The following is a 25744-nucleotide window of genomic DNA, read 5'->3' on the forward strand; positions in this document are numbered from 1 at the left end:
TAGTTACCGGGGTTATCTCTACTCCCCTTCTTGAACAAAGGGACCACATTTGCTATCCTCCAGTCCTCTGACACTATTCCTGTAGCCAATGATGACCTAAAAATCAAAGCCAAAGGCTCAGCAATCTCTTCCCTGGCTTCCCAGAGAATCCTAGGATAAATCCCATCCGGCCCCGGGGACTTATCTATTTTCACCTTGTCCAGAATTGCCAACACTTCTTCCCTACGCACCTCAATGCCATCTATTCTAATAGCCTGGGCCTCAGCATTCTCCTCCACAATATTATCTTTTTCTTGAGTGAATACTGACGAAAAGTATTCATTTAGTATCTCGCTTATCTCCTCAGCCTCCACACACAACTTCCCACCACTGTCCTTGACTGGCCCTACTCTTACCCTAGTCATTCTTTTATTCCTGACATACCTCTAGAAAGTTTTTGGGTTTTCCTTGATCCTACGTGCCAAAGACTTCTCACGTCCCCTCCTTGCTCGTCTTAGCTCTCTCTTTAGATCCTCCCTCGCTTCCTTGTAACTATCAAGCGCCCCAACTGAAACTTCACGCCTCATCTTCACATAGGCCTTCTACATTCCAAAACCAGAGAAAAGGAGACAATCTGTCTGCAAATGTTCACCAGCAATTCTTGTCTTGAAGGATTATGAATGGGGGGGCCTATCTCCTACCCAGCATCAAAGCAACCAGCCAATCACCTGGGTACTCAACTGGGTGGAAGCAAACCACTAGATGTAATCATTTGGCTGTAAAATATATGTGGCCAGACTTAATCTAATCATGCAAGCTAGGCAACTGGAATCCACTAGCCAAGACCATATTTGGATGGTTGGCGAGTCATATGACAAGTCAGCTAACCCCTGTGCATTTAAGAATTACTTTCTCTGCAGATCAGAGCACAAGCAAATTAAATGCTTGATCTAACACTGAAGATGTAAAACCTTTCCATACACAAAAACATTCCAATTAACACAACTGATAAAAGTTAAAGAAAAACTGTACAAGAACACATGTAAATTATAGATTCACAAAACATTCCAAATTTGGTACTGTAAGGGATAAAATACTTTAAAACACATACATTTAATCTTATGTTTCTAGTGAAGGGGCAGCACGGTGGCACAGTGGTTAGCACTGCTGCCTCACGGCGCTGAGGACCCAGGTTCAATCCTGGCCCTGGGTCACTGTCCGTGTGGATTTTGCACATTCTCCCCGTGCCTGCGTGGGTTTCACCCCAACAGCCCAAAGATGTGCAGGGTAGGTGGATTGGCCATGCTAAATTGCCCCTTAATTGGAAAAAAAAAGAATTGGGTAATTACATTTCTGCCTTAAATGTTTCGAGTGAATGAAAACTGTATGGAAGACGTGAGCATTTAGAGACAATCCTAGATGGCCATGTAGCAGTCAGAATTCATTTTCCAGATTCTGAAGGCACATTACCGAGGCATGACGGACAAATTCCACATGGACTATTTTAACATGGTTCCTGAAGATTTCAGAACCATTGCACAATGTTGATGCCACTGCTACTGTGAGGCATTCAGAACAGATGTAAAGTGCAGATGTAAACGCTAATAGATTTGAAGTGAAGAGAATCCAGTTAAGCTTCTGGGTCTAATATTTGGGAAGTCAAATATTGGTACAGTATAAATATTCTGACCTATATTTTACTTATAAAGCACAAGCAGCAGTTAAATGCAAGCCAGCCGCATGTTCTGTATGTAACAGGTAATAAAATTGAGACACTTTCGTTTTTGTGCTATAGCATTGAACTGAAACGGCACTGTATACTTGGACCTAACATGAGATCAAGTTGCTCGAGCACTGATTCAGATTTCACTTATAGCCTGCAATTAGTTTTACAGGTGCAAATCAATCAGCTTAACTAAGCATAGCCCCTTGAGGATGAGACTAGGGAATTAGTCATGGAAAAACAAGGAATTGGCAGAGTCTTTGAACAAGTATCTTGTACCCGTCTTCATTGTAAAAGACACAAAAATCCTAACAAGAGAAGTTCAAGGTCAAAAAGGAGGCAGGAATTTTAAAACAATCAATCTCACCAGAGAAAAGTACGACAAAAACTAGTCGGATTACAGGATGATCAGTTCCCTGCACATGACTTGCTTGATAAGGTCTTTAAAAAAAACTGGCTGTGAAGATAGTGGATAAATTGATCATAATTTTTCATAGTTCCCTAGATTCTCACTACTCGAGAAAAGTAGGAAACAGAAAACAGGAAGCTATAGGCTATTATGCTAACATTTGTCACTGGGAAAATGCTGCCTTATTAAGGCAGTAGCAGAACATTTAGAAAAATCAAAATACAATATATTGACACTGCCTGCTTGAATGGAAGGGATTCCTGTCTTTAACACATTTATTGGAGTTCTTTGAGGATTTAGCAAGCAGGAAGGATGAAGGGGAACCAGCACATGAATGCATTTGGATTTCCAAAAGGCATTTGATAAGGTGCCATATAAAAGTTTACTATATAAGAGCTCATTGTGTTGGGGGCAATGCTTAGCATAGATAGAGGAGGATTGGCTAATTAACAGAAAACAGAGTCTGGGTAAATCGGTCATTTTCTGGTTGGCAAACTGTAACCATTGGAGTTGCCATAGACATCAGTGCTGGGACCTCAACCATTTTCAACTATATTAATAACTTGGATGAAGGAACAGAGGATATTGTAGCAAAATTTGCTCACAATACAAAGGTAGGTGGCAAAGCAAGTTCTGATAAGGACAGACTCTGCAAAGTGATATACGTATGTTAAATGAGTGACACAAATTTGACAGATGGAGTATAATGTTGGAAAATATTAGGTTGTCCATATTGGTAGGAATAACAAAGCAAAATATTATTGAAATAGAGACTTCAGAATGTTGGGGTTCAGAGGGATCTGAGTCACAAAAGCTAGCATGCAAGTAATTGGGAAGGCAAATGGAATGTTGGCCTTTATTGGGAGCAGAAGTAGTATTAAAGTAGGGACGTCTTGCTACGATTGTTGAGGGTGTTGGTGAGATTACACCTAGGGTACTGTGTGGTTTGTGTCTCCTTACTTAAGGAAGGATATACTTGCACTGGAAGCAGTTCAGAGAAGGTTCTCTTCGTTGATTCCTGGGAGGAGGTTGTCTTACGAGGAAAGATGGAGCAGGTTGGGCCTATTCTTATTTGAGTTTAGAAGCATGAAGATCTTATTGAAACATAAGATACTGAGGGAGCTTGACAGGATAGACACCGAGAAAATGCTTCCCCTCGCAGCAGAATCGAGAACCAGAGTGCATAGTTTCAAAACAAGGGATCTTCCATTGAAATGAATGTTGAGACTATGATCAGAGCAGCCATGATCTTACTGAATGGCAAGCAGGCTTGAGGGGCGAAACTGACCACGCCTCCCACTTCTTATGTACAAAGACCCTTTGACTATACGATGAGAATGAATCTCAAATCTTCACTTCAAGAGATACCCCTCCAACATCTTCTCAATTTCTCACACACTCTGCAGCCAGGTAGACAATGGCCGAGATTTTAGACTCCTGTTTGTGTCAGGCGGGTTTAGCGACGGGAGCAGAAAATATCGCAAGAAGTTGCGTTTAACGCGGCGTGAACATATGATGTGATTGTCCCCAGCCCATCAATGGCGGGACACGTTTCCTGACGTTCAACATCGGGAACCTCATTTAATACATTGACATGTTACTATAAGGCCGATATTACCCCTCCCCCTGGTCAGAAAATTCATCCATGGCGGTGTGATAGCAGAATGGTGTGAAACACGACTGGTCTGTAAAGGCATGCACCTGGCGAGCAGACCTCCCAGGGCAGCTCAGGTGGGTGGGTGGGAGCGGGGAAGAGACGCAAGCCCGGACACTACGCTGGCCGTTTAATTTCATTTAATTGACAAACCCATAATATTTGTAGCTAAATGGGTGTGACAACATAGCTCCAAGATGAATTAAAATGACAGTCACACAACATGGTAGTTGGAAAGCCGGGTGGCTTAAAAAGGTAACACAACGTCTTACCTCTGTTTTGGACAGGGACACTGAAGGAATAGAATCATTCTCCATTCTGTCTAGTTGACGAACAATATTTTCGTATGTCTTTCTATACAATTCTTGATTGACCACCTTTATCTGCAAAAAGAAAATAAATTCCTAACACTGCAAAGTTCCATTTTAAAACAATCCGGAGATTATTCCTTAAACCAAAGCAAGATACTAAGAATCTTTATTCGAGTCACAAGTGGCTTAAATTAACACTGCAATGAAGTTAGTGTGAAAAGCCCCATGTCACCACATTCTGGCGCCTGTTCAGGTACACAGAGGGTGAATTCAGAATGTCCAATTAATTTAAAAAGCACGTCTTTCGGGACTTGTAGGAGGAAACCAGAGCACCCGGAGAAAACCCATGCAGACACAGGGAGAACTTGCAGACTCCGCACAGACAGTGACCCCAGTCAGGAATCGAACCTGGGTCTCTCCCGCTATAAAGCAACAGTGCTAAGTACTCCAAGAGAAAATGTTGGAAAATCTCTGCAAGTCTGGCGGCATCTGTTGGGAGAGAAAAGAGCTCACGTTTCGAGTCCAGATGACCCTTTGTCAAAGCTATAATACAGAGAAAGTGGGAAATATTTATACGGTGGAGTGAGAATGAAAGATGAGTCATAGCCACACAAACCCAGGGTAAGGGGGTGCTAATAGCCACAGAAACGACGGGGAAAGAGTGCTAATGGCAGTCCCCAGAGAGAACAAAAGGTGTAAAAGGCTAAACTGCAGATAAACTAACATCAAGAGGGGTAAACTGTGACAGATGTGGATGTTGGGGGGGGGGGGGGGGGGGGGGGGGGGGGGGGGAGGGGAAGGGGGAAGCAATGGGGTAAAAGGAGAAGGTGGATAAAATGGGGGGGGGGGTCTTTCCTCGTCATTTCTGTGGCTATTAGCACCCCCTTTCCCTGGGCTTCTGTGGCTATGACTCATCTTTCATTCCCACTTTCTCTGTCTGTTAGCTTTGACAAAGGGTCATCTGGACTCGAAACATTAGCTCTTTTCTCTCCCTACAGATGCTGCCAGACCTGCTGAGATTTTCCAGCATTTTCTCTTTGGCTTCAAATTCCAGTATCTGCAGTAATTTGCTTTTAGCCAGTGCTAACTACTGTGCTACCGTGCCGCCCACATACCATGGACATCAAAAATCTGAAATGAAAACAAACAGAAAATGCTGGAAAAATTCAGGTCAGGCAGCTTCTGTGGAGAGAGAAACAAAGTTATCAATCAATCTTAACCACCCCATGAAGGGTAGGTTTAGGAGTTACCATGTGTGCAAGCATGTGCACTTGCTAGCTTTCTTTCGTATCCTAATTCTTTTCCCTCCTTATTCATCTTTTTGTCTTTCTTTGCTATTCTTTATTTTCTGTCAATTTTCTAACCTGCCACTTGTCTTTGTGCAATTATATGTTTTTTCTTTGTTTGATACTGTCCTTAACTTTTTCACCTCACCACAGATGGTGGGTCCTCTCCTTGGAATTTTGTTCTCTCTCGATGGAATGTATCGATTCTGTGTATTCTGAAATATCCCATCAAATGTCTGGCACTGCAGCTCTATTGCCTAACCCGTAACCTCTTTTTATCATTTCACTAGCTAGCTTTGGTTTCATTCCTGCAAAATTGCCCTCATTCATATTTAAAATACTAATCAGGATTTTCTCAGTCTAAATGTTGGCATGAGAATGTCGCTTTAAGAAATGTTTGGCTGCTCATATTACTGCAGTCCGCAGTGATGTCAGAGTGTGGGTGGAGCTGGGCTGCCTGTCAGCTTTTTAATTTCGTCTTAGGCTGTTTGCTGCAGGGTGTGTTTTAGTTTTGTTTTCAGTGTTGGAGCTGAAGCCAGACAGAGCAGGTGTACTGTGGATCTCTCTGCCATGAAAAGACTATCTCTTGATCATTTGGTGAATTCAGAATTATAAATGTTCTCAGTAGTGAATGTAAACCTAATGTGCTTCTGTTAAAAGGTGTTTCTTTTGTCTTCTGGATATTGTTTGGGAAGTTATTAAGGGTTACTTAGTGTTGTATTCTTTGGGGGTTGTATTTGAATTAATGGTTGCTAAGATATTCACTGTATGTTTTTAAAAGGTTAACCTGAGTTCATAGAATAAACATTGTTTTGTTTTTAAAAATACTTTTCCATTTCTGCTGTACCACACCTGTAGAGTGGGCCGTGTGTTCCCCATACCACAATCTATTAAAAGTTGTGGGTCAGGTGAACTCCATGATACACTTTGGGGTTCTCTAAACCCTGGCCCATAACAATGTAGACCAAAATCCCCAATTACTTTCTGACAAGCTCACATTATCTCTTCCGTTATACTCTGTCCTACCATGTAGTTACAATTATGGGGGCCTGCACACAAGTTCCTCAAGTGACTTCCTGCCGTTACAATTTCTTATCTCAACCTGAACTCAAAATCATCTCTCTCAAATGCACTAATACCATCATTAATTAGCAGAGCCACACCTCAACCATTTCCTAGATGTCTGCTCTTCTGAAAGTCACATACCTTTCAATCTCCAGGTCACAATCTATGTCATCCTGCAGCATTGCCTCTGTAATGACTATCAGAAGTCAGGGGACTATCAGGGGCAGCACGGTAGCATTGTGGATAGCACAATCGCTTCACAGCTCCAGGGTCCCAGGTTCGATTCCGGCTTGGGTCACTGTCTGTGCGGAGTCTGCACATCCTCCCCGTGTGTGCGTGGGTTTCCTCCGGGTGCTCCGGTTTCCTCCCACAGTCCAAAGATGTGCAGGTTAGGTGGATTGGCCAGGATAAATTGCCCTTAGTGTCCAAAATTGCCCTTGGTGTTGGGTGGGGTTACTGGGTTATGGGGATAGGGTGGAGTTGTTGACCTTGGGTAGGGTGCTCTTTCCAAGAGCCGGTGCAGACTCGATGGGCTGAATGGCCTCCTTCTGCACTGTAAATTCTATGAACCAGAACGTACTTACTTATTCAGATACAAAGCCTTTAGTTTTGCCCTTTTATTATTTTTGTAACCTCTAGTCTCAATTACTGTTTTACTCTTAGATTTGTATTCTCTGTCCCTTCTTTAGTAATGGCAAACAGGAGTCAGCCGAGTAACAAAGATAAACTTATTATATTCTTATTATAAACAAGAGACCCGGTTGAAAGTCACCGGTCCTTTCTCTCCAGCCATTTTGGCTGACCTTATATACAATTAATCCCTGCCCCGTAGTTAAGTCGATCTTATACACAACTTAACCCCGTGCCGCAGTTAGGTGGGTAAGTTCAAACACCTTGAGCCACACAGGGAATATTAGCAAGCTCACCCAGTGTGTCCTGTGCGGGTTACTACACCGTCCTGTCGCCGTTCTGTTTATCATTTCCCATACTAATACCTGTTTTATTTGCTTTGTTTCTACTCTTTGGTTTACCATTTCTTCCCAAATTTAATCCCTTGTCCCAATAATTAGTTTAAAAACCTCTCCAATTTCCTAGTTATGCGTCACGTGAGAACACCAGTTCTAGCATAGTTCAAGTGTAGACCGTCCCAATGGTGCAGATCCCACTTTCCCCAGTACTGGTGCCGGTGCCCCAAGAACCAGAGCCCACTTCTCCCACACCAGTCTTTGAGCCAAGCATTCATTTCTCTAATCCTATTTGTCCTATAATAATTTGCACGTGACTTGGGTAATAACCCAGAGATTATTATCTTTGAGGTTCAGCTTTTCCCCCTTGACTGGATGACTCAAACTCCAACAACACTCCAGAAGTTCAGAACCATCCTGGACAAAGCAGCCCGCTTGAGTGGCACCCTATCCACAAACATTCACTCCCTCCATTACCTATGCACAGTAGCAGCAATGTGTACCATTTACAAGATGCACTGCAGCAACTCACCAAGACTCTTTAGACAGTACCTTCCAAACCCACTATCATCTACAAGGACAAGGGGAGCTGACATCATCTCCACCACCACCTGGACGTTCCTCTCCAAGTCACACAGCATCCTAACGTGAAAATATATTGCGGTTCCTTCACTGGCGACGGGTCAAAATCCTGGAATTCTCTCCCTAACAGCATTGTGGGTGTACGTACACCACATGGGACTGCAGCGGTTCAAGGCAGCAGTTCACCACCACCTCCTCAAGGGCAATTAGGGTCGGGCAATAAATGCTGGCCACGGGCAGGCGGCACAATGGTTAGCGCATGTGGAGCTTGCACTTTCTCCCCGTGTCTGCGTGGGTCTCACGACCACAACCCAATGATGTGCAGGGTAGGTGATTTGGCCACGCTAAATTACCCTTTAATGGGAAAAAAAAACTAGATGTATAAATTTTTTTTTTATTACAGAATATAAATAAATACTGGCTTAGCCAGTAAAGCCCACATCCCACGAATGAATGAAAAAACAGCAGCAGTAGATGTGGCAAGATGGTTCCATACCCCAGCTTGAAAGATTGCGCTAACTGGTTTGTGGTCACTGATTTTCAAAGCCATGTGACTGCGATATTCCAACTCCTCGATGTTGCTGCCTTTCCAAAGGATTCGATCACACCATGCAGGAACTCGACATTTCTCACTAGGAAGCAAAATATACAACAACACATCTGTAAGAGTATTTCACACCCACTGCCTGTCTCTAAGTTGTTTTTATATACACACATATTAGACTGATGAAAACAGTTTAAACTTGCATTAAAATAGCAAAAGACATTCTATTGGTTCTGAGTCTCAGCTGAATTCGCTGGTCTATTGCAAGTGTTTGGGATAACTGAGCCTCAGTGCTCCTACATTAAGAAAGATAGATTTCCCAAAACTAATGTTAATTGCATGCAGATGGTGGGAATTTACTGGGGTTCACTTGTGTTCCAGGAATATAGTAACTGTGGTTGTTGGGTTAGGAGGTGCGCGTTTGTAGAACGTAACTCTGTAAAGTAAATACTCTGTAAAGATTGATTCCAGTTCTATTCTTCACCACCTGACTTTCCAGAGTATAACACTAATCACCATCAAGTGGCTCCTGGTAAAAAGTATGTGTGGATGATAGGCAAGTATGGGATTGGAGGCCCTTCCAGTGGCGGTCTTTAGAAGGAAGTCGCATGTTGGGTAGCTCCTGCTCAAGGTAATGCCCGGTCCCAGGGGCAATTTTTAAAGGAACAGGTACAGGAACATATAAGGAAGGAGGGAGATGTATAAAACTCAGGAAAAAGGAGGCAAGTGAAGGTTCGCCGTTGAGTGAAAGGGTCATCCCGGCAGCAGGAAAGATGGCGGAGGCTGGGTCGCTGAGTGGGGCTGCACCATTTATGGCAGAAAAGATGACAGAGGTGATGGCCATGGAATTCGAAAAACAGTTTGCTAAACACATGGAAGTGATGAGGAAGGAAATGATGGCAGCAATGAAGGTATTGGTGGAGGCGGCGATTGCCCCGGTGAAGGCGGCGATGTCAAAGATATCAGCCGAGGTGCGGTGGCAGGGTGAGAAGCTGAAGGGGGTGGCAAAGGCCTTATCGCAACACAGGCGATCAGCTCACCTCGATGGGTGAGGAGCTGCAGAGGATTGTGGAGGCCAACAAAGGTCTGAGAGCGAAGGTGGAGGACCTAGCAAATAAATCTAGGTGTCAGAACTTAAGAACTGTGGGTCTGCCCGAAGGGGTGGAGGGCCCGAGGCCGACTGAGTACTTTGCCAAGATGTTGGCGGAGCTGCTGGGGGAGAGGGAAGACCCCTCTCGGTATGAACTGATCGGGCCCATCGGTTGTTGAGGACTAAGCCGAAGGCAAATGAGCCGCCAAGGGCCGTAATAATGTGTTTTCATAAGTACCACGTGAAGGAGAAGGTCCTGAGTTGGGCGAAGCAGAAGCGGGAGGTGCAGTGGGCTGGAGCTGGCATACGCATATACCAGGACTTAACCGTGGGGCTGGCGAGGAGGCGGGTGACCTTTGGTCGAGTGAAGGCAGCACTGTACAACAGTGGCATGCGGTTTGGCGTGGTGTGCTCAGTAAAATTGAGGGTGATCTACAACTCAAAAGACTACTTTGAGGGGGCGGAGGTGACAGAGGTTTTTGTAAAGGCAGAAGGACTGGGGCAGATATGAGAAATGGGATTAGGGTCTGGTCTTGGACCAAGTGTCGGAGGGTGAAAGGTTATATATAGTTCGATTTCATGTTGTTATTTGTGATTAAAGAGGGCGAAGTTGCCTTTTTGGGTAGGGTAGGAGTTGGGATTTTGGGCAATGGTGCAAGAGCTGAGGGTGGACAGGTCACACGGGCGCTCGCTTGCCCAGTCAGGGGAGGGGGTCGGTGAAGGTGTTGGCAGGGCTTATGAGGAAGATGAGAGGGTAGACCCGTGACAGGTCTTGCACCCGAGGGACACTCGTTCTTATCCCTGGTTCACAAAGTATATTTGAGTATAGACCTTTTTGTGCTAGGGAAGTTGTTGGTGGCTGGGATTAAGGGATTAGAGTACTCGGTGATCACGATTTCAGACTGTGCGCTGCACTGAGTGGATGTGATCCTGAGGAGGGGCTAGCTCAGAGGCTGGGGTGGAGAATGGATGCGGGTTGTTGGGGGATTGAAGCTTCTGTGAGAAGATCGAGAAGAGATTGAGGAGTCCGTAGGATTTAACTGTACAGGGGAAGTATCACAAGCGGTGGTACGAGAGGCCCTAAAGGCAGTAGTGAGGGGGATGATGATATAATTTAAGGCCAAGGTGGATAAAGAGGGGGAAGAGTGTCGAAGGCTGACAGAGGAGATGTTGGAGGTAGACAGGAGGAACGCGGGGGATGCCAATCCAGCCCTTTTGGATAGAGGGAGCTCCAGGCTAGTTTTGACCAGTTGTCTATGGGGAAGATGGTACGCCAACTGAGGCGGGCAATGGCGGTTTATGAATACGGCGAGAAGGCGGGGAACATGCTGGCAGGCCAACTTCAGAGGGAGGAGGCAGCGAGGGAGAAGATCCAGGTGCAGGATAGAACGGAGAAATTGGTGGTGGCTCCAGAGCAGATTAATAAGGTGCTTGAGGTGTTTTATGAAAAGCTACATATGTCGGAGTCACTGGGAGAGGAACGAGGGATGAGGGAGTTCCTGTACGGGTTGGAGCATCTGAGGCTGGAGGAGGAAGATAGGGCCATATTGGAGGGGTCGGAGGGTGAACAAGAGGTAAAGGTGGAAATTGGGAAGATGCAACTGGGGAAGGCGGCAGGGCAGATTGGTTCCCAGTGGAGTATTACAAGAAGTTCAAAGACAAATTGGCGCCGCTGATGGTGGGGATGTTTTAAGAGGCGATAGGGAAAGGGGCGCTACCACCAAACGTTGGGACAGGCTTTGATCTCCCTGCTGTTAAAGAAAGACAAGGACCTGACGAGTGTGGGCCGTTTAGGCCCATATCATTACTGAATGTATACGCCAAGATACTGGCGAAGATACTGGTGGCTAGGTTGGAGGGGTGCCTCCCGAAGGTAATAGGGGAAGACCAGACAGAGTTTGTGAAAGGAAGACAGCTATTGGTGAATATCAGGAGATTAGTGAATGTAATCAAGACGCCAGGCCAGGGAGAGAAAACTGAGGTGAAGATGGCATTAGATGCTGGAAAGCGTTCGATCGGGTACAGTGGGGGTACTTGATGAGAGTCCTGGAGAGATTCGGGATTGGGACGAGCTTTACGGAATGAGTACGTCAATTATATAGGGACCTGATGGAGAGTGTCCGAAAAAATAATATGAACTTGGGGTACTTTGCTCTGCACCGGAGCACCAGACAGGGGTGACCTATGCCACCCTTGCTATTTACATTAGCGATAGAGCCATTGGTCATCACTTTAAAGAGTTTGGGATAGCACGGGGCGGGGGGGGGATTGGAACATAGGGTATCTTTGTATACGGACGATTTATTGTTGTATGTTTCGGAGCCAAGTACGTCAGTGGGGAACATAATGAGACTTCTCCACATATTTGGGTCGTTTTCAGGATATAAATTACATTTGGAGAATTTTTTCAGGTACTTGGGGTGCAGGGGGCGCAGGACCTGGGGGGGGGGGGGGGGGGGGGCCTCCATAGATACAATTTTACTAGTTTGGTGGGGAGAGTGAAAGCTGACTTGGCAAGGGGGGACAACCTCCCTCTGTCATTGGCGGGTGGGTGCAGGCAATTAAAATGAATATGTTGCCGCAATTTTAGTTTTTGTTTCAGCGTCTGCCGGTCTTTTTACCAAGGGCATTCTTCAAGGAAATGGACAAATCGGTCACCTCATTTATCGATTTATCGGTGTTGGGGGGGGGGGGGGTTGCCAGGATCAGGAAGGTGGTCCTGTAGAGAGGGCGGTAGGTAGTGGGTGCTGGGCCGCCCAAACCCTTCCATTATTGGATGGCGAATGCGGAAAAGGAGAGGTGTTGGGTTGTGTGTGGGGGGGTGGTGGGGTCCCAGTGGGTTATGATTGAGGAAGGTCTGTGTAGGGGGTGAGGGCGCTGGCAACAGCGCCGCCCCCCGATGGCCCCGGACAACAACTCTGGGAGTCGGATGGTGGTGGCAACAATGAAGACTTGGAGTGAGCTGAGGCAGCATTTAAAGCTGGGGGCTGGGTCAGGGTTGATGCCGATCAGGGGGAATCACAGATTTGAGCCGGGGAGGCTGGATGGGAGGTTTTGGAGATGGGTGAAGGGGATCAAGGTATTAAAAGACCTGTTCCTGGGGTGACGCTTTGCAAGGTTGGAAGAGTTGGGGGAAAAGTATGGAGTGGGACAAGGAAAGGGTTTCGGTATCTGCAGTTCCGAGACTTTGCAAGGAGGTTCTGAGCTTCCCAATAGCACCACCCCTCGTTGTTAGAAGAGGTATTGACGGCAGGGGGATTGGAGAAGGAGATGGTGTCGGCGATTCATGGGAAGGTTCTGCAGAAGGATGTGCAAAGGGGTGTCCATAGAAGCGAATAAAGCCAAGTGGGAAGAAGAGTTGGGGGAGGTAATGGAAGAAGGTTTGTGGTGTGAGGTGCTACAAAAAGTGAATGCTTCAAGCTCATGCACGAGGTTGGGGCTGATACAGCCGTATACAGTGCACACCTCACGAGGGGGAGAATGAGCCAATTCTTCAAGGGAATAGAGGATGTCTGTGAGCGATGTGGAAGGGGACCCGCAAACCACGTACATATGTCTTGGTCTTGTCCAAAACTGGAGAGGTATTGGAGGGAGGTCTTTAGCATCATCTCTGGGTACTATATGTGGACTTGGAGCCGGGTCCCTTAGAGACCAGTTTAGGGGTGCTGGACTGGCCCGAGCTGCAGGCGGGTGCGGGGGCAGGTACTTTAGCCTTTACCTTTGCTAATTGCCCGGAGTGGAGGTTAGCTTCTCCACTCTATGCCTCGGCTTGACGGGGGGCCTACCTGAATTTCTGACCCTCGAGAAGGTGAAATTTGAGCTGAGGGGGTTTGAAGGAGGGGTTCTACAATTCATGGGGACTGTTCATTTTTGCACTTTTGGGAATGGTTGCTATTGAACATTGGGAGTGGGTTTACTGTTGGGTTTACTGTTTTGTTAACTTTTTCCTGAAATGGATAAATGGATGCATTGGATTGTATATTGAGGGGTTGTTTTTTCTGCTGGCTATTATTGTGTTTGTCTTTGTTTTTCTCTTTATGTTTATTTGATGAAAATGTTGAAAATGTGGAGAATATGCTCTATCAAAAAGCTCCTCAAAGCTCAAGTTATAGATTTTGCCTCCAGTCATCACCCCTAACCTCTGTTTGGCTTCTGTTGCTTTGTTCTGAGACATCCTGTTCTGTAAAAGGAGCTCTATGAGTGTTTGATTTAAGTATTGCTGGGTCACTGTCTGTGCGGAGTCTGCACGTTCTCCGCGTGTAGGCCAGGGCAGCCTTTTGTGGAATTGTATCCCAAGAGAAACTGGTACTCTGCATTTGTAACTATTTTTAGTTGGAACCTTAATCGGAATAAGCTTCAAGAAAAAAATGTGGCACATCCAACACTAAATAATTCCCAGGATTAAACAACTTGAGGGGTTGGTTACCTTGTGTCCCAATTATCAGAGCCAATATCGTATTTATAGGTTGGTTGAAAGTGGATATTTCCTTCCTGGAATCCTTGGAACACACCAGACTCTTCCATGTGTTTCGTTAGCTATGCAACAAGAGCAGAAGTTCTTATAGCATCAGTGTTAATGCTGTAGGGCAAATGGTTCAACATGTTAAATCATAAGCACGGTAGCATAGTGTCGGCAGCACAGTAGCATAGTGGCAAGCACAGTTGCTTCACAGTTCCAGAGTCCCAGGTTCGATTCCCAGCTTGGGTCACTGTCTGTGTGGAGTCTGCACGTTCTCCCCGTGACTGCGTGGGTTTCCTCCGGGTGCTCCAGTTTCCTCCCACCGTCCAAAGATGTGCGGGTTAGGTGGATTGGCCATGCTAAATTGCCCTATGTACATAGAATTTACAGTGCAGAAGGAGGCTATTCGGCCCATCGAGTCTGCATCAGCTCTTGGAAAGAGCACCCTGCCCAAGTTCAACACCTCCACCCTATCCCCATAACCCAGTAACCCCACCCAACACTGAGGGCAATTTTGGACACTAAGGGCAATTTCATGACCAATCCACCTAACCTGCACATCTTTGGATTGTGGGAGGAAACCAGAGCACCCGGAGGAATCCCACGCACACACGGGGAGGATGTGCAGACTCCGCACAGACAGTCACCCAAGCCGGAATCGAACCTGGGACCCTGGAGTTGTGAAGCAATTGTGCTATCCACAATGCTACCGTGCTGCCCAAAGAGGTTGAGTGGGGTTGCTGGGTTATGGGGATAGGGTGGAGGTGTGGGCTTGGGTAGGGTGCTCTTTCCAAGGGCTGGTGCAGACTCGATGGGCTGGATGGCCTCCTTCGGCACCGTAAATTCTATGATTCTATCCAATAAAATTTTGTCAATACTTCTATTTTTTATTTACTTATGGGGCTGAGGACTTTATTCACCATTCTGAATTAACCATCACAACACAATTTAAATACAGTGATTCTCCTTTGTATTTGGAATTATATATTGTGCTACTTTGTTGAAGTGAACCATAGAATAATAAGAAAAGAGAGCGTGAAATAAGCAAGAGTTACACAGACCATCAAGCCTGCTTCTGCTTCAAATGACAACGTAGAAACTATCATGGGCATAAGCAATCTCCTTAAAGTTGTTATATTTTGTGATCTGCTCCCAGGTATTTTGTTGAAATGGATAATCTTTTCTTTGTGAGTTCTTAATGCCTCTTGTTTGTCTTGGGATGACTTTAGAGTATCGTGCTCAATTCATGCTCGCACTATTTACGCTGCACATTTTGCAACTGAAGCTTTTCACCACCCGTTGAAGTTAATTGTTTCTTTCTCACTCTGAAAGGTTCTGCATTAATATCCACTGAACTCCAAACCTCCATCCATCCAATAAACGCTTGTGGTTAACCATATGCCAGCAGCTCATCTTGGTCTATACTGTCCAATAAAATCTCAAATCCGGTTCTCAACCACATATTTAATCTTCTAAAGGGCTATTGGCTAGTAGTCTGTTCCACATTCACTATTCTATGGGGTGGGAAAATATTTCTTCCAATTTCTAGTTCCCCCCCAGATTTATTTTAAACATGCAGGGGGTGGTATTTTCCACACACCCGCCGCATGTTTTGCAGTGGCGGAGGAGGCCCGCCATTGGCCAGCAGCCTGGATCTTTTGATCCTGTCGTTGCCAATGGGATTTCCTGTTGAATGCACCCCTTGCCGCCAGGAAACTCGCGACAGGGCGTGCCGTTGGTGGGACTGGAAAATCCCGCCAGCATGACTCGATGGAAAGCTCGACTGTTAAAGCTTTGACAAAGAGTCATCGGACTCGAAACGTTAGCTCTTTTCTCTCCCTACAGATGCTGCCAGACTTGCTGAGATTTTCCAGCATTTTCCCTTTCGTTTGAACCTTCATCTTACCTGATCATACTTGGCGAGTTTTGCATAATCCTTCTTTGCTATTAGCTTTTTAACTACTTCCACGTCCGGATAACATATTCGGTAGTTCAGATCTCCAAGCCATATTATCATGCTTTATTATAAAGAAAAGAAAAAAAAGTGGTAAATTTGTCTTCAGTGTGAACAAAGAATTGGATACTCTAAATTTAAAAAAAACATTACGTATTCAATGAACAGGAATAACTGATTTATCATCACAGGGAGCAAAATGAGGTGCAAAGACCCTCTACTTTGTCAAGATCAAACGTTTTCCGATTTGGCAAAGCTCCCTTCATTTTGCCGCACTCCAAACTTTTGGAAAATTAATAAAGAAGGAAAAATAAAAACAAAATCTGCATTTTAACAATGTCAAATATGTAATCTAGAAATAAACAAATCTCAAGAAATACACAGCTCACAATCATGCAGCTCCCTCATTTGTTTGGAGAGGACGGGGTTTATTTGACAAAGAGGCTCAAATCTATGGGACTGGTTTAGCACAGAGGGCTAAATAGCTGGCTTGTAAAGCAGAACAAGGGCAGCAGTGCGGGTTCAATTCACGTACCAGCCTCCCCAAAAAGGCACCGTAATGTGGCGACTAAGGGCTTTTCACAGTAACTTAATTTGAAGCCTACTTGTGACAAGAAGCAATTTTCATTTCATTTCTCACAGAACCCAAGCATATCCATTGGTTTCTTTTCGCTTTATAATCCATCAATCTATTTACCTCAATTATTCCCTGAGGTAGTGATTTCCACATTCCAACCATGCCTCAGTAAACATGTTTTCCCCGAATGTTCTGTTGGATTTATTTATGGTCGTCTTAGGAGATCTTGTGGCGTAGTGTGGAGCATTCTGCCTCTGAACCAAAAGCTCAGAGTCCCGCCCCACGACTTGATGGCCAAGGTTCATAACGAAGCCAACAGGTTGACTGTCAACCTGTAAAATCCTTGCAAACACACCAATGCCAGGAGGTAAAAGGGGAAGAGACTCCTGGTCCCGATTAAGGTGCAATTTAGCATGGCCAATCCACTTACCCTTCACATCTATGGGTTGAGGGGGTGAGACCCACGCGGACACGGGGAGAATGTGCAAACTCCACATGGGCAGTGACCCAGGGCCGGGATCAAACCTGAGACCTCATCGCTGTGAGGCAGCTGTGTGAACCACTGCACCACCATTCCATCAACAATCTTACATTTACATGGCCCCCAGTTTTGGTCTCGGCTACAATTGGAAATCATCTTCTCTACATTTATTCTACAAGATCCTTTAATAATCTTGAAGAACTCTAAATAGTCACCCTTTGTGCCGTCTCTTTTTTTTGAGAGAGAAGAGTCTCAGCCTGTTCAATCATTCCCAATAGCGAGAGCCGCTCCATTCTGGTATCATTCTCATGAAACCAATTTACATCTTCTCCAGTGCCTCTCTATTCTTTTTATAACACGAAAGCCAGAACGTTTCACACTACTCCAACTATAGGTTAACCAATGTTCCACATAAGTTTGACATAACTTGTCCTTCTTAATTCTTTACCTCCAGTGCCAGTGCTTTGCTGTTTTCATTTAAATTTTTGCTGCTACTTTTAGTGATTAGTGAATCTATACCCACAGATCTTCTGTTTCTCTTTCCCATTTAGGCACTTATTTTCACAGGAGTATGTGGTCTCTTACTTATTCCCATCAAAATATACCAACCACCTTACCCTTAACTTCACTGAAGTTCATTTGCCAATTATACACCTATTCTGCAAGTTTATTTGTCTTCTTGTACTTTGGCACAGACATCAAGTATTAATTGGCATATGCTAATTTTGAAATACGTACTTCCAATTCCTGACTCCATCATGTTTATGTAAATGGTGAACAGGAGTGGGCTCAGTACGATCCCGCATGAACACCATATCAACCATAGAATTCTTACAGTGCAGATGGAGCCCATTCTGTCCATCGAGTCTGCACCGACCTCTGAAAAAAGCACCCTATCCAAGTCCACGCCGCCGCCCTATTCCTGTAACCCCACCTAACTATTGAACACTAAGGGGCAATTTAGCATGGTCAATCCACCTAAACTGCATATCTTTGGACTGTGGGAATAAACAGGAGCACCTGGAGGAACCCCATGGCGACACGGGGAGAATGTGCAAACTCCACACAGACAGTCACCAATGCCGGAATTGAACCTGGGTTCCTGGTGCTATGAGACAGCAATGCTCACCATTGTGCTACCATGCCACCATTTCCCACATTTCCACTTCCTACAATTCGCCATAATCTTTCCTCTCCACCTCGATTTACAGCTATTACTGGAATGTGTTTTGCATATCCTCTGCAGTGCAGGCAGAAGCAAAATACTTGTTCATTTCATTTACTGTTTCCTTATTATCTACTGCTATCTCCCCTTTCTCATTCTCTAGAAGACCAACGCTCACTTTACCCACTCTTTTTCTCTTTGAATACCTGCAGAATATCTCTTCTTACATTTCTAGCTACCTTCCTCTCATATAATTTCTTTCTTTTGATTAACCTTCAAGTCATTTTCTGCCATTCTTTACATTTTGACCATTTATCTATCCTACCACTCATCTTCACATACTTATATGCTTTTTCCTTACGTTTGATGATTTCCCGAATTTCTTTAGTTAATCACGTATGGTGGATCGTCTCTTTAGAATTTTTCTTTATAGTAGGAATATACTTAATCTGAGTATTTGGAAATATACCCTTAAACGTCTGCCACTGTTTCCTTATCGATTTCTCCCAATAGCCAAGTTCAGCAAACAAACTGGAGATGCATAAAAGCAGTCCACTCCCTACGCACTCTCATTCCAATCAAGAAGATGGCTCCACGAAGAGCGTCCCCAAAGTTCGCAGATGCAGAGCTGGACACCATGTTGGATGCCATGGAGGAGAGGCCTGACACCTCATTCTCCAGGGTGGGGAAGAGGCTGCCACCTGCCGGGGTCAACCAGGCCTGGGTGGAAGTGGTCACACACCAGCTGCACATTCATGGAGTGGAAGCCCTTCCGATTGATGATGGGCACCCCCTCATCAGCTGTGCCAGTAGAGGGACATGTGTCCCATCGATTACCTCCTGGACCATGGACATGTCAGCAATGGTGACGAATCCTGCTGCTCGGACAACCTAGTGGGTTTGGTCCACATTGAAGTTAATATAGTCTGCTGCCCGGTAATACAGGGGATCCGTAACGGAATGGATGCATCTGTGCACGGACACCTGTGATATTCCTCACTCGGCACCTGAAAGGACCCCAGGGTGAAGAATAATGGAGGTGGAAACATGCTCCCGGTTGCCGTCAAGGTGATGGTCGACCTGACAGCCACTGAAATGGTGGTCTCACTCATGCCCCTAATGAAATGAAAAATGAAAATTGCTTATTGTCACGAGCAGGCTTCAATGAAGATACTGTGAAAAGCCCCTAGTCGCCACATTCCGGCACCTATCCGGGGAGGCTGGTACGGGAATCGAACCGTGCTGCTGGCCTGCTTGGTCTGCTTTAAAAGCCAGCGATTTAGCCCAGTGAGCTAAACCAGCCCCTACGGTTCCAAATGAGTCATCATCTGGCACAGGCGTCACATGGTCTCTCTGGTTAGCCAAAGTCTTCAGCAACATGCTCGGTCTGGCAGGTTCTCGAAGGACAGGTGTTGAACGTACACACGTGGCATGATTTGGCATTTCCATCGCACCTCCTCCTAGGCCTGTTGGACAGCTGGCTCTCCAGCCTCACCAGCTGGCCCTAGCTCCTCTGAGGCAGGCTGCTGTTGTGCATAGTCACCCTCAAGCAGCTCCTGTGCGTACAGCCTCGCAAGGGCTGCTGCAGCCAGGCAAAAGGCAACCATTCCTGGCTGAATGCTGCAGTCCATTCTCTGCAGGGGGAATGAGGGCAGGTCCCATAGGCTACACGGTAGTCCTGGGCTGTGCCAGCCTCCACATGTCCCCCCCATGTTCCCATGGGGGTGGCCTGGGGGGCACCGATCTATCTGGTGGTGGCCTGCTCATTTACAGTTTACAGTGCAGTCAGTGGAGTGTGCAGCCAGATGGCTACCTTGCAGGCTGTGGCAATGGAGGTCCATGTCCTTCCACCCAGATCCCAGGGGAGGGTTGCCCCAAACCCATAACCCATCTCCAAGTTGATCCCCGTTACTCCCCCTGGCCCTGGCAGACAGCCCCCAGCCAGTGGCACAACTGCCAGCCCATTACTGTAATTTTGGGAAATTTTCTTACCTCCTCTCTCCCTCAGCAGCCATGACGCATAGTCCCCATTTTTAAACACCGCAAGTGAACCAAGCTGGCGTCACTTCGGCCTGGTTTGGCAGAGTATCGCGGAAGCCCGAGAATACTGGGTCAAACTCGGTAATGATATGTTAATGCATTCAAATGCAGGTTTTGCATGCCAACGCTGCCACATGGAGCGGCTGAGGCATTGGAGCATGAGGGTCGGTTTGACACCCGCCGCCGGACTTGATCTTTGGCTGACACCTGATTCTCTGTCTGGTCGCAATTCACGATTCTTATGGAGCAGAGTATTCACCTCCATATCTTTCCACATTTGAACCCTTGCCTTCAGTAATTTGTTTAAAACTGTACTTCCACAGTCACGTTGTTCGCAAGAACACTGGTCCCAGCATGTTTCAGGCGTAGACCATCCCATTGGTACAGCCATCACTTTCCCCATTTCTGGTACCAGTGACCCACAAACTGGAACCCACTTCTCCCACACCAATCTTTGAGCCACAAATTATTCTCTCTAATTTAGTGTACTGCAAGGGCCCTTCGTGTTGATTCCCTTTGTTCCTATTGCTTTTACTTTTTCTTGATCATTTTTGGTCCATGGATCATTAATGGAGACATACCGTGAAGTTGACCAGAGAACATAAGGTACTAAAAATATCAAAATAGTACACTGCTCTAAAGTTTGGTATTTTTGACATAAAAGAGACCAGACTTTATCACACCCAATTTATTGGAGGAGTTTGTTTTGATTGTTTGGCTGGTGGTCAATGGATTGATCAGGGACAGGGGGCTGGTTTAGCACAGTGGGCTAAACAGCTGGCTTGTAATGCAGAACAATGCCAGCAGCGTGGGTTCAATTCCCGTACCGGCCTCCCCGAACAGGCACCTGAATGTGCCGACTAGGGGCTTTTCACAGTAACTTCATTGAAGCCTACTTGTGACAATAAGCAATTATTATTATGTATTCTGCCCGACAGCCGACAGCTACTGATTCCTGTCAGGTGGGGTTTTTTGGAAGAACCCAGGAGAAGCCACTGGACGCTCCTGGGGGAAGCGTCTCTCTATCTCTCTGCTCTGCTGCCCACTGTCTGAAGGCAGAAGCTTCGAGACCATGCAAGAAGCTGTCTCTTCTCTCTCTTGTATGCTGGCTGCCTGCTATTTCTGTGAGTCTACAGGTGAAAATCATTACAAGCCGAAAGAAAAGATGACATCTATCTGAAAGCCGAGAGGAAGAAACTAACTGGAAGACAAGCATCTGAATCAAAAACTCTTATCCTTTTACTTGTGTCATTATTTTACATTCCTCTTTCTCCTGTGTGTAGACGGTGAGGCAAGTTAAAAAGGGTGGGCATGGGGGTTAGAGATTAGGTATTAGTTAACCAGTTGCGCTTTTTGCCTATTTAATTATATTTACTGCCAGTAACAAAAAATAATTGTGTTTAAATTTACAAACCTGGTGACTAGTTATTGGTCAGACCTTGGGTATTTTCATTTCAACTGTGTTGCGACTCCGGGTAAAGTGGGGCTGGAATTGACTGTGTACTGGCCCACGGTGTCGTAATAGTCAAGAAGGCAGCTCACCACCACCTTCTCAGGGCAATTAGGAAGGGCAATAAATACTGTCTGAGCTAACGACACACACATCCCATGAACAGATAAAAAAAACCATGCATCCACTGGAAGGACTGATTGGTATGAAGGTGACAGCAATGTTAAATGATGTTTGATGAAAACAGATTTTCTAGAACAATTGCCAAGTATAAGATAGTCTCAGACTAGCTGAATCCAATTTCAGATTTCAGAAGTATAACCAACCAACATCCGAGACTTACTCATGCTTCATAATTGAGAGAGACGTCAGTGGCAGGGTAGACTGAATAAAACGCATTCTGGTACAGATATCTTTGTAGTCTTGGTTCCGTCTGTCACATTCTTCAGTGTGAGCCGCGAGATGCGAGTTAACTATACACAAGGTGGTGTTATGGAACTGAAATCTTATGCTCACTCCACCTTTATTACCCTAGGAGGGAAAAATAGGAAGAGAACATCTGAGAAAGTTCTAGAAAGAGATTTTTTAAAATTTCAAGAAACAAAAATTATGAAGGGCGTCATAAAGGGTCAGATCTTGCTGAAAATACATGTTAATGGCATATACTGTCATTAATGTGCATGTGAGGGAGATTGAAGTCAATTTATGCTGGCCATTAGCTCTGCAAAAACGGCATCCCTGGCATCCCTTCGTATCCATGTCAGATTTTAAGAAACTGAATGGGTTTTCAAATTGATTGCTTATTAAACTCACCACAAAAAGTATCATTAACAGCACATGTACTTTCTTCGTACAGTAATCATGGTTAGTGTGACACCAATCACTCACTGGTTCATAAACTTAACAATCTGAATTGGATTCTTATTGCTTCACCGAGTAAATTGTTCTGATTTTAATCTTGCACTTCTTTTTCTCCCTTTTCTCTCGTAATTCAATCTTTCTTCCCCTGCTTTGTTTCTCATTTTGTAATGGAGTTGATTCTCCTTCACCACATTACCTTCTCACTTGATCTTCTATTCCCCAGTCCTTAAATCTCACTGGTTGAGATAGATTGTTGGTCCTGCTGTTTACAAAGGTCCCAGATGCTCCACTGCCCTTACTCAATGTTTCCCCAAAGCTACGTGGCAACTAAGAAGTTCCTGTGCAAGTTACCACACATGTGTGGCCGCGTAAACAAATTTAAACTGGCCGCTCCCATCACGGTAAAAGTGCTAGCTGTGGTGATGGCGCAGAAACTAAATAAGTTTGGGAAAGAGATGGACAGGCAGTTTGTGCAGCAAGGCAAGAATATGAAGAAGTGTTTTAAAGCCACCATCAAGGAGGCATTGAGCCCGATTGGAGAGCATTGTGGTAAAATCTCGAAGGCTGGTTGGAGGGGGGGGGGGGGGGGGGGGGGGGGGGGGGGGGGGGGGGGGGGGGGGGGGGGCGGGGTCAGAAGCCACAGCCGAATGAGCCACCACGGGTGGTGATTATTCACTTTCATAGCTTCCAGAGGAAGGAGTGGGTCCTGAGTGGGCAAAGAGGCAATATTTACTGGGAAGGACGTATAGTGCGGATCTACCAGGACCATGGGACCGAGCCTACAAAGAGGTGTGCGGCCTTCAATAAGGCAAAAGTGGTGCTGTATAACAAAGGGATGCGATTCCGGCACGATCAAGAGTCGCGATGGACTCAAAAGACCATTTCTTTGAAATGCCGGACCCTTCATTAAAGGGAAGCAACTGTAACTGCTCTGAGGAGGGCCAATGGGGACTTATTAAAAATAAATTTAGAGTATCCAATTTTTTTTCCCCAATTAAGGGGCAATTTAGCGTGACCAATTCACCTACCCTACACATCTTGGGGGTGATACCCACACAGAGACAGGGAGAATGTGCAAACTCCACTTGGACAGTAACTTGGGGCCAGGATCGAACCCGGGTGCTCAATGCTGCGAAGCAGCAGTGCTAACCACTGCGCCACTGTGACATGGGGACATTTTATGTGAAAGGCGGGATGAGGTTGTTGGCGATGTTGTATTACAGTGCATTAAGTCTCCTCTTATTTTTTTCTTGGATGGTGGGGTTGTAAAAGGGGTGTTTGATGATACTTGGATGAGAAGGATATTAAGAGTTTTGGGACCAGGGTGGGGAGGGCTAGCCAGGGAGGGGATTATGTTCTCCGATTTGTTGGCTTTTTGGGCAGGGACCGTGAGTGGGGGCTACCACACTAGTAAGCAGGAGTAGCTAGTGAACAGAGTGGAGTGGGGGGAGGGGCTGTGACTCATTGGGACAGTTTTGGCAAGGCATTATTAATTTAGTTGTTTGCTTGTTTGGTGGGCAGGGGAAGGGGCTAACCAAGGCAGCAGGTAGTCTGCACGTCTGAGGTGGGGGGGGGGGTGAAGGAAGAGAGAAATACTGGAGTACCGGAGTGGAGGGGGGGTGCGGTGTGAAGTGAGCTAACAATGACATGGGGATTTTGTCTCATCCTTGGGGTGGGGCCGATGGCCATCTTAAGTGGGCCTGGGACCTAGGAATTTGTAAAGAAGTGATGATTCATCATGGTGGTAAATGCTGACTCAAGAGTGGGTAGGGGTGGGGGCCGACTACTCACCTGGAATGTGTGGTGCCTGGGAGGGGGGGGGGGGGGGGCTGTGAAAAGGGCAAGAGTTTTCTCTCATTTAAATGGTTTTGGGGGCCGGTGTGGTGTTTTTAGAGGAGACTGATTTGAATGTGCAGAACTAGGCTGCGGAAGGCCTGGGTGAGCCAGGTTTTTCACGGGCTTTGATAGCAGGGCCCAGGAGGTGGCTAGTTTAATCAATAAAAGGATCCGCTTCCAAGCGGCAAAAGCCCTGGCTGATCCGGGGGGGGGGGGGTCTGTATGTGATGGTTGCAGGCCCACTGGAGGGAAAGTCCTTGGTCTTCATGAACATGTACGCGTCACATTGGGACGACATAAAGTTTAAACGGCGGTTGTTGGCCTCAATACCAAATCTAGACACTCATCAACTGATTCTCAGGGGGAGGGGGGATTTAAATTGCTCCAGGCCAAAGTCATTGGCCACTTTAGGGATGGCTTGCTGCATTCATGGAGGAGACAGGAGGTGCTGGCCCGTGGCGGTTTATGCACCCCGGTGGTAAGGGGTTCTCATTTTTTCCCCCGGTGCACAGGGTGTACTGAAGGATAGATTTCTTTATCATGAGTATTGCCATTTGTCATTCTCTTCTCCCTGGGGTGAAAAAGGCAGAATATTCGGCTGGGGTATTTCTGAACATGTTCCGCATTTGGTGGATCTAGTTGGAGGTGAGCCGGACGCAGTGCAAGGGATGAAGGTTGGATGTAGGGCTTTTGTCAGACATTGGGTTCTGCGGGAAGGTTGAAAGCTATAAGGGTATATGTGGAGTGCAATGAGAATGGGATGGACTCGCCCTCTACTTTGTGGGAGGCATTGACGGCGGTGAATGGAGGGGAGATCATATTGTATATGGCACGCATAGTCGGGGAGGTCAAGAAGGAGCGCCAGAAGTTATGGATGAGATCCTGGGAGCGACCCAACTCCGGGACTAATGGCATGCAGGAAAATGTTGTATGGGGAGCAGGCCAGCCATCTCTTGGCTCACCAGCTAAGGTGGAAGGGGCTACTAGGTAGATCATCCAGGTTAGGGATTTGGAGGGCAGGCTGGTTTATACCCCAGTCAAGATGAATAGGGCATTTACGAGAGGGTTTATAGGTCGGAGCCGCCAGAGGATGAGCAGGGAATGGCAGAGATTTTAAGAGGGTCTGGGGTTTCCCACGTGGGGGAGGAACTGTAGGAAGAGCTGGAGGCTCTGGTTGGATTGCAGGAGATTTGAACAGCTTTAGAAAAGATGCTATCAGGGAAGGCACCGGAACCGGATGGTTTCCCCCTGGAATTCTACAGGAAGTCTGCGGATCAGCTGGTTTCATTATTGATGGGGAGGTTTGACGATTC

General features: G+C 46.1%; 1 protein-coding gene across 10 annotated transcripts in view; it reads right to left on the reverse strand.

Moving 5' to 3' along the window:
• Positions 1-25744, reverse strand: part of inpp5b (inositol polyphosphate-5-phosphatase B) — a 246141-nt gene that overhangs the window by 36221 nt on the left and 184176 nt on the right. For all 10 annotated transcript variants that reach the window (XM_038801314.1, XM_038801334.1, XM_038801323.1 and 7 more), the window contains 5 exons: positions 22078-22265; positions 15974-16085; positions 14035-14144; positions 8471-8606; positions 4038-4148 (listed from right to left, as the gene is read on the reverse strand). In XM_038801314.1, the coding sequence (XP_038657242.1) occupies positions 4038-4148; positions 8471-8606; positions 14035-14144; positions 15974-16085; positions 22078-22265 (657 nt within the window). The remainder of the gene's footprint in view (positions 1-4037; positions 4149-8470; positions 8607-14034; positions 14145-15973; positions 16086-22077; positions 22266-25744) is intronic.

Source organism: Scyliorhinus canicula, chromosome 1 (genome assembly GCF_902713615.1).
Source record: "Scyliorhinus canicula chromosome 1, sScyCan1.1, whole genome shotgun sequence".
NCBI lineage: Eukaryota > Metazoa > Chordata > Chondrichthyes > Carcharhiniformes > Scyliorhinidae > Scyliorhinus > Scyliorhinus canicula.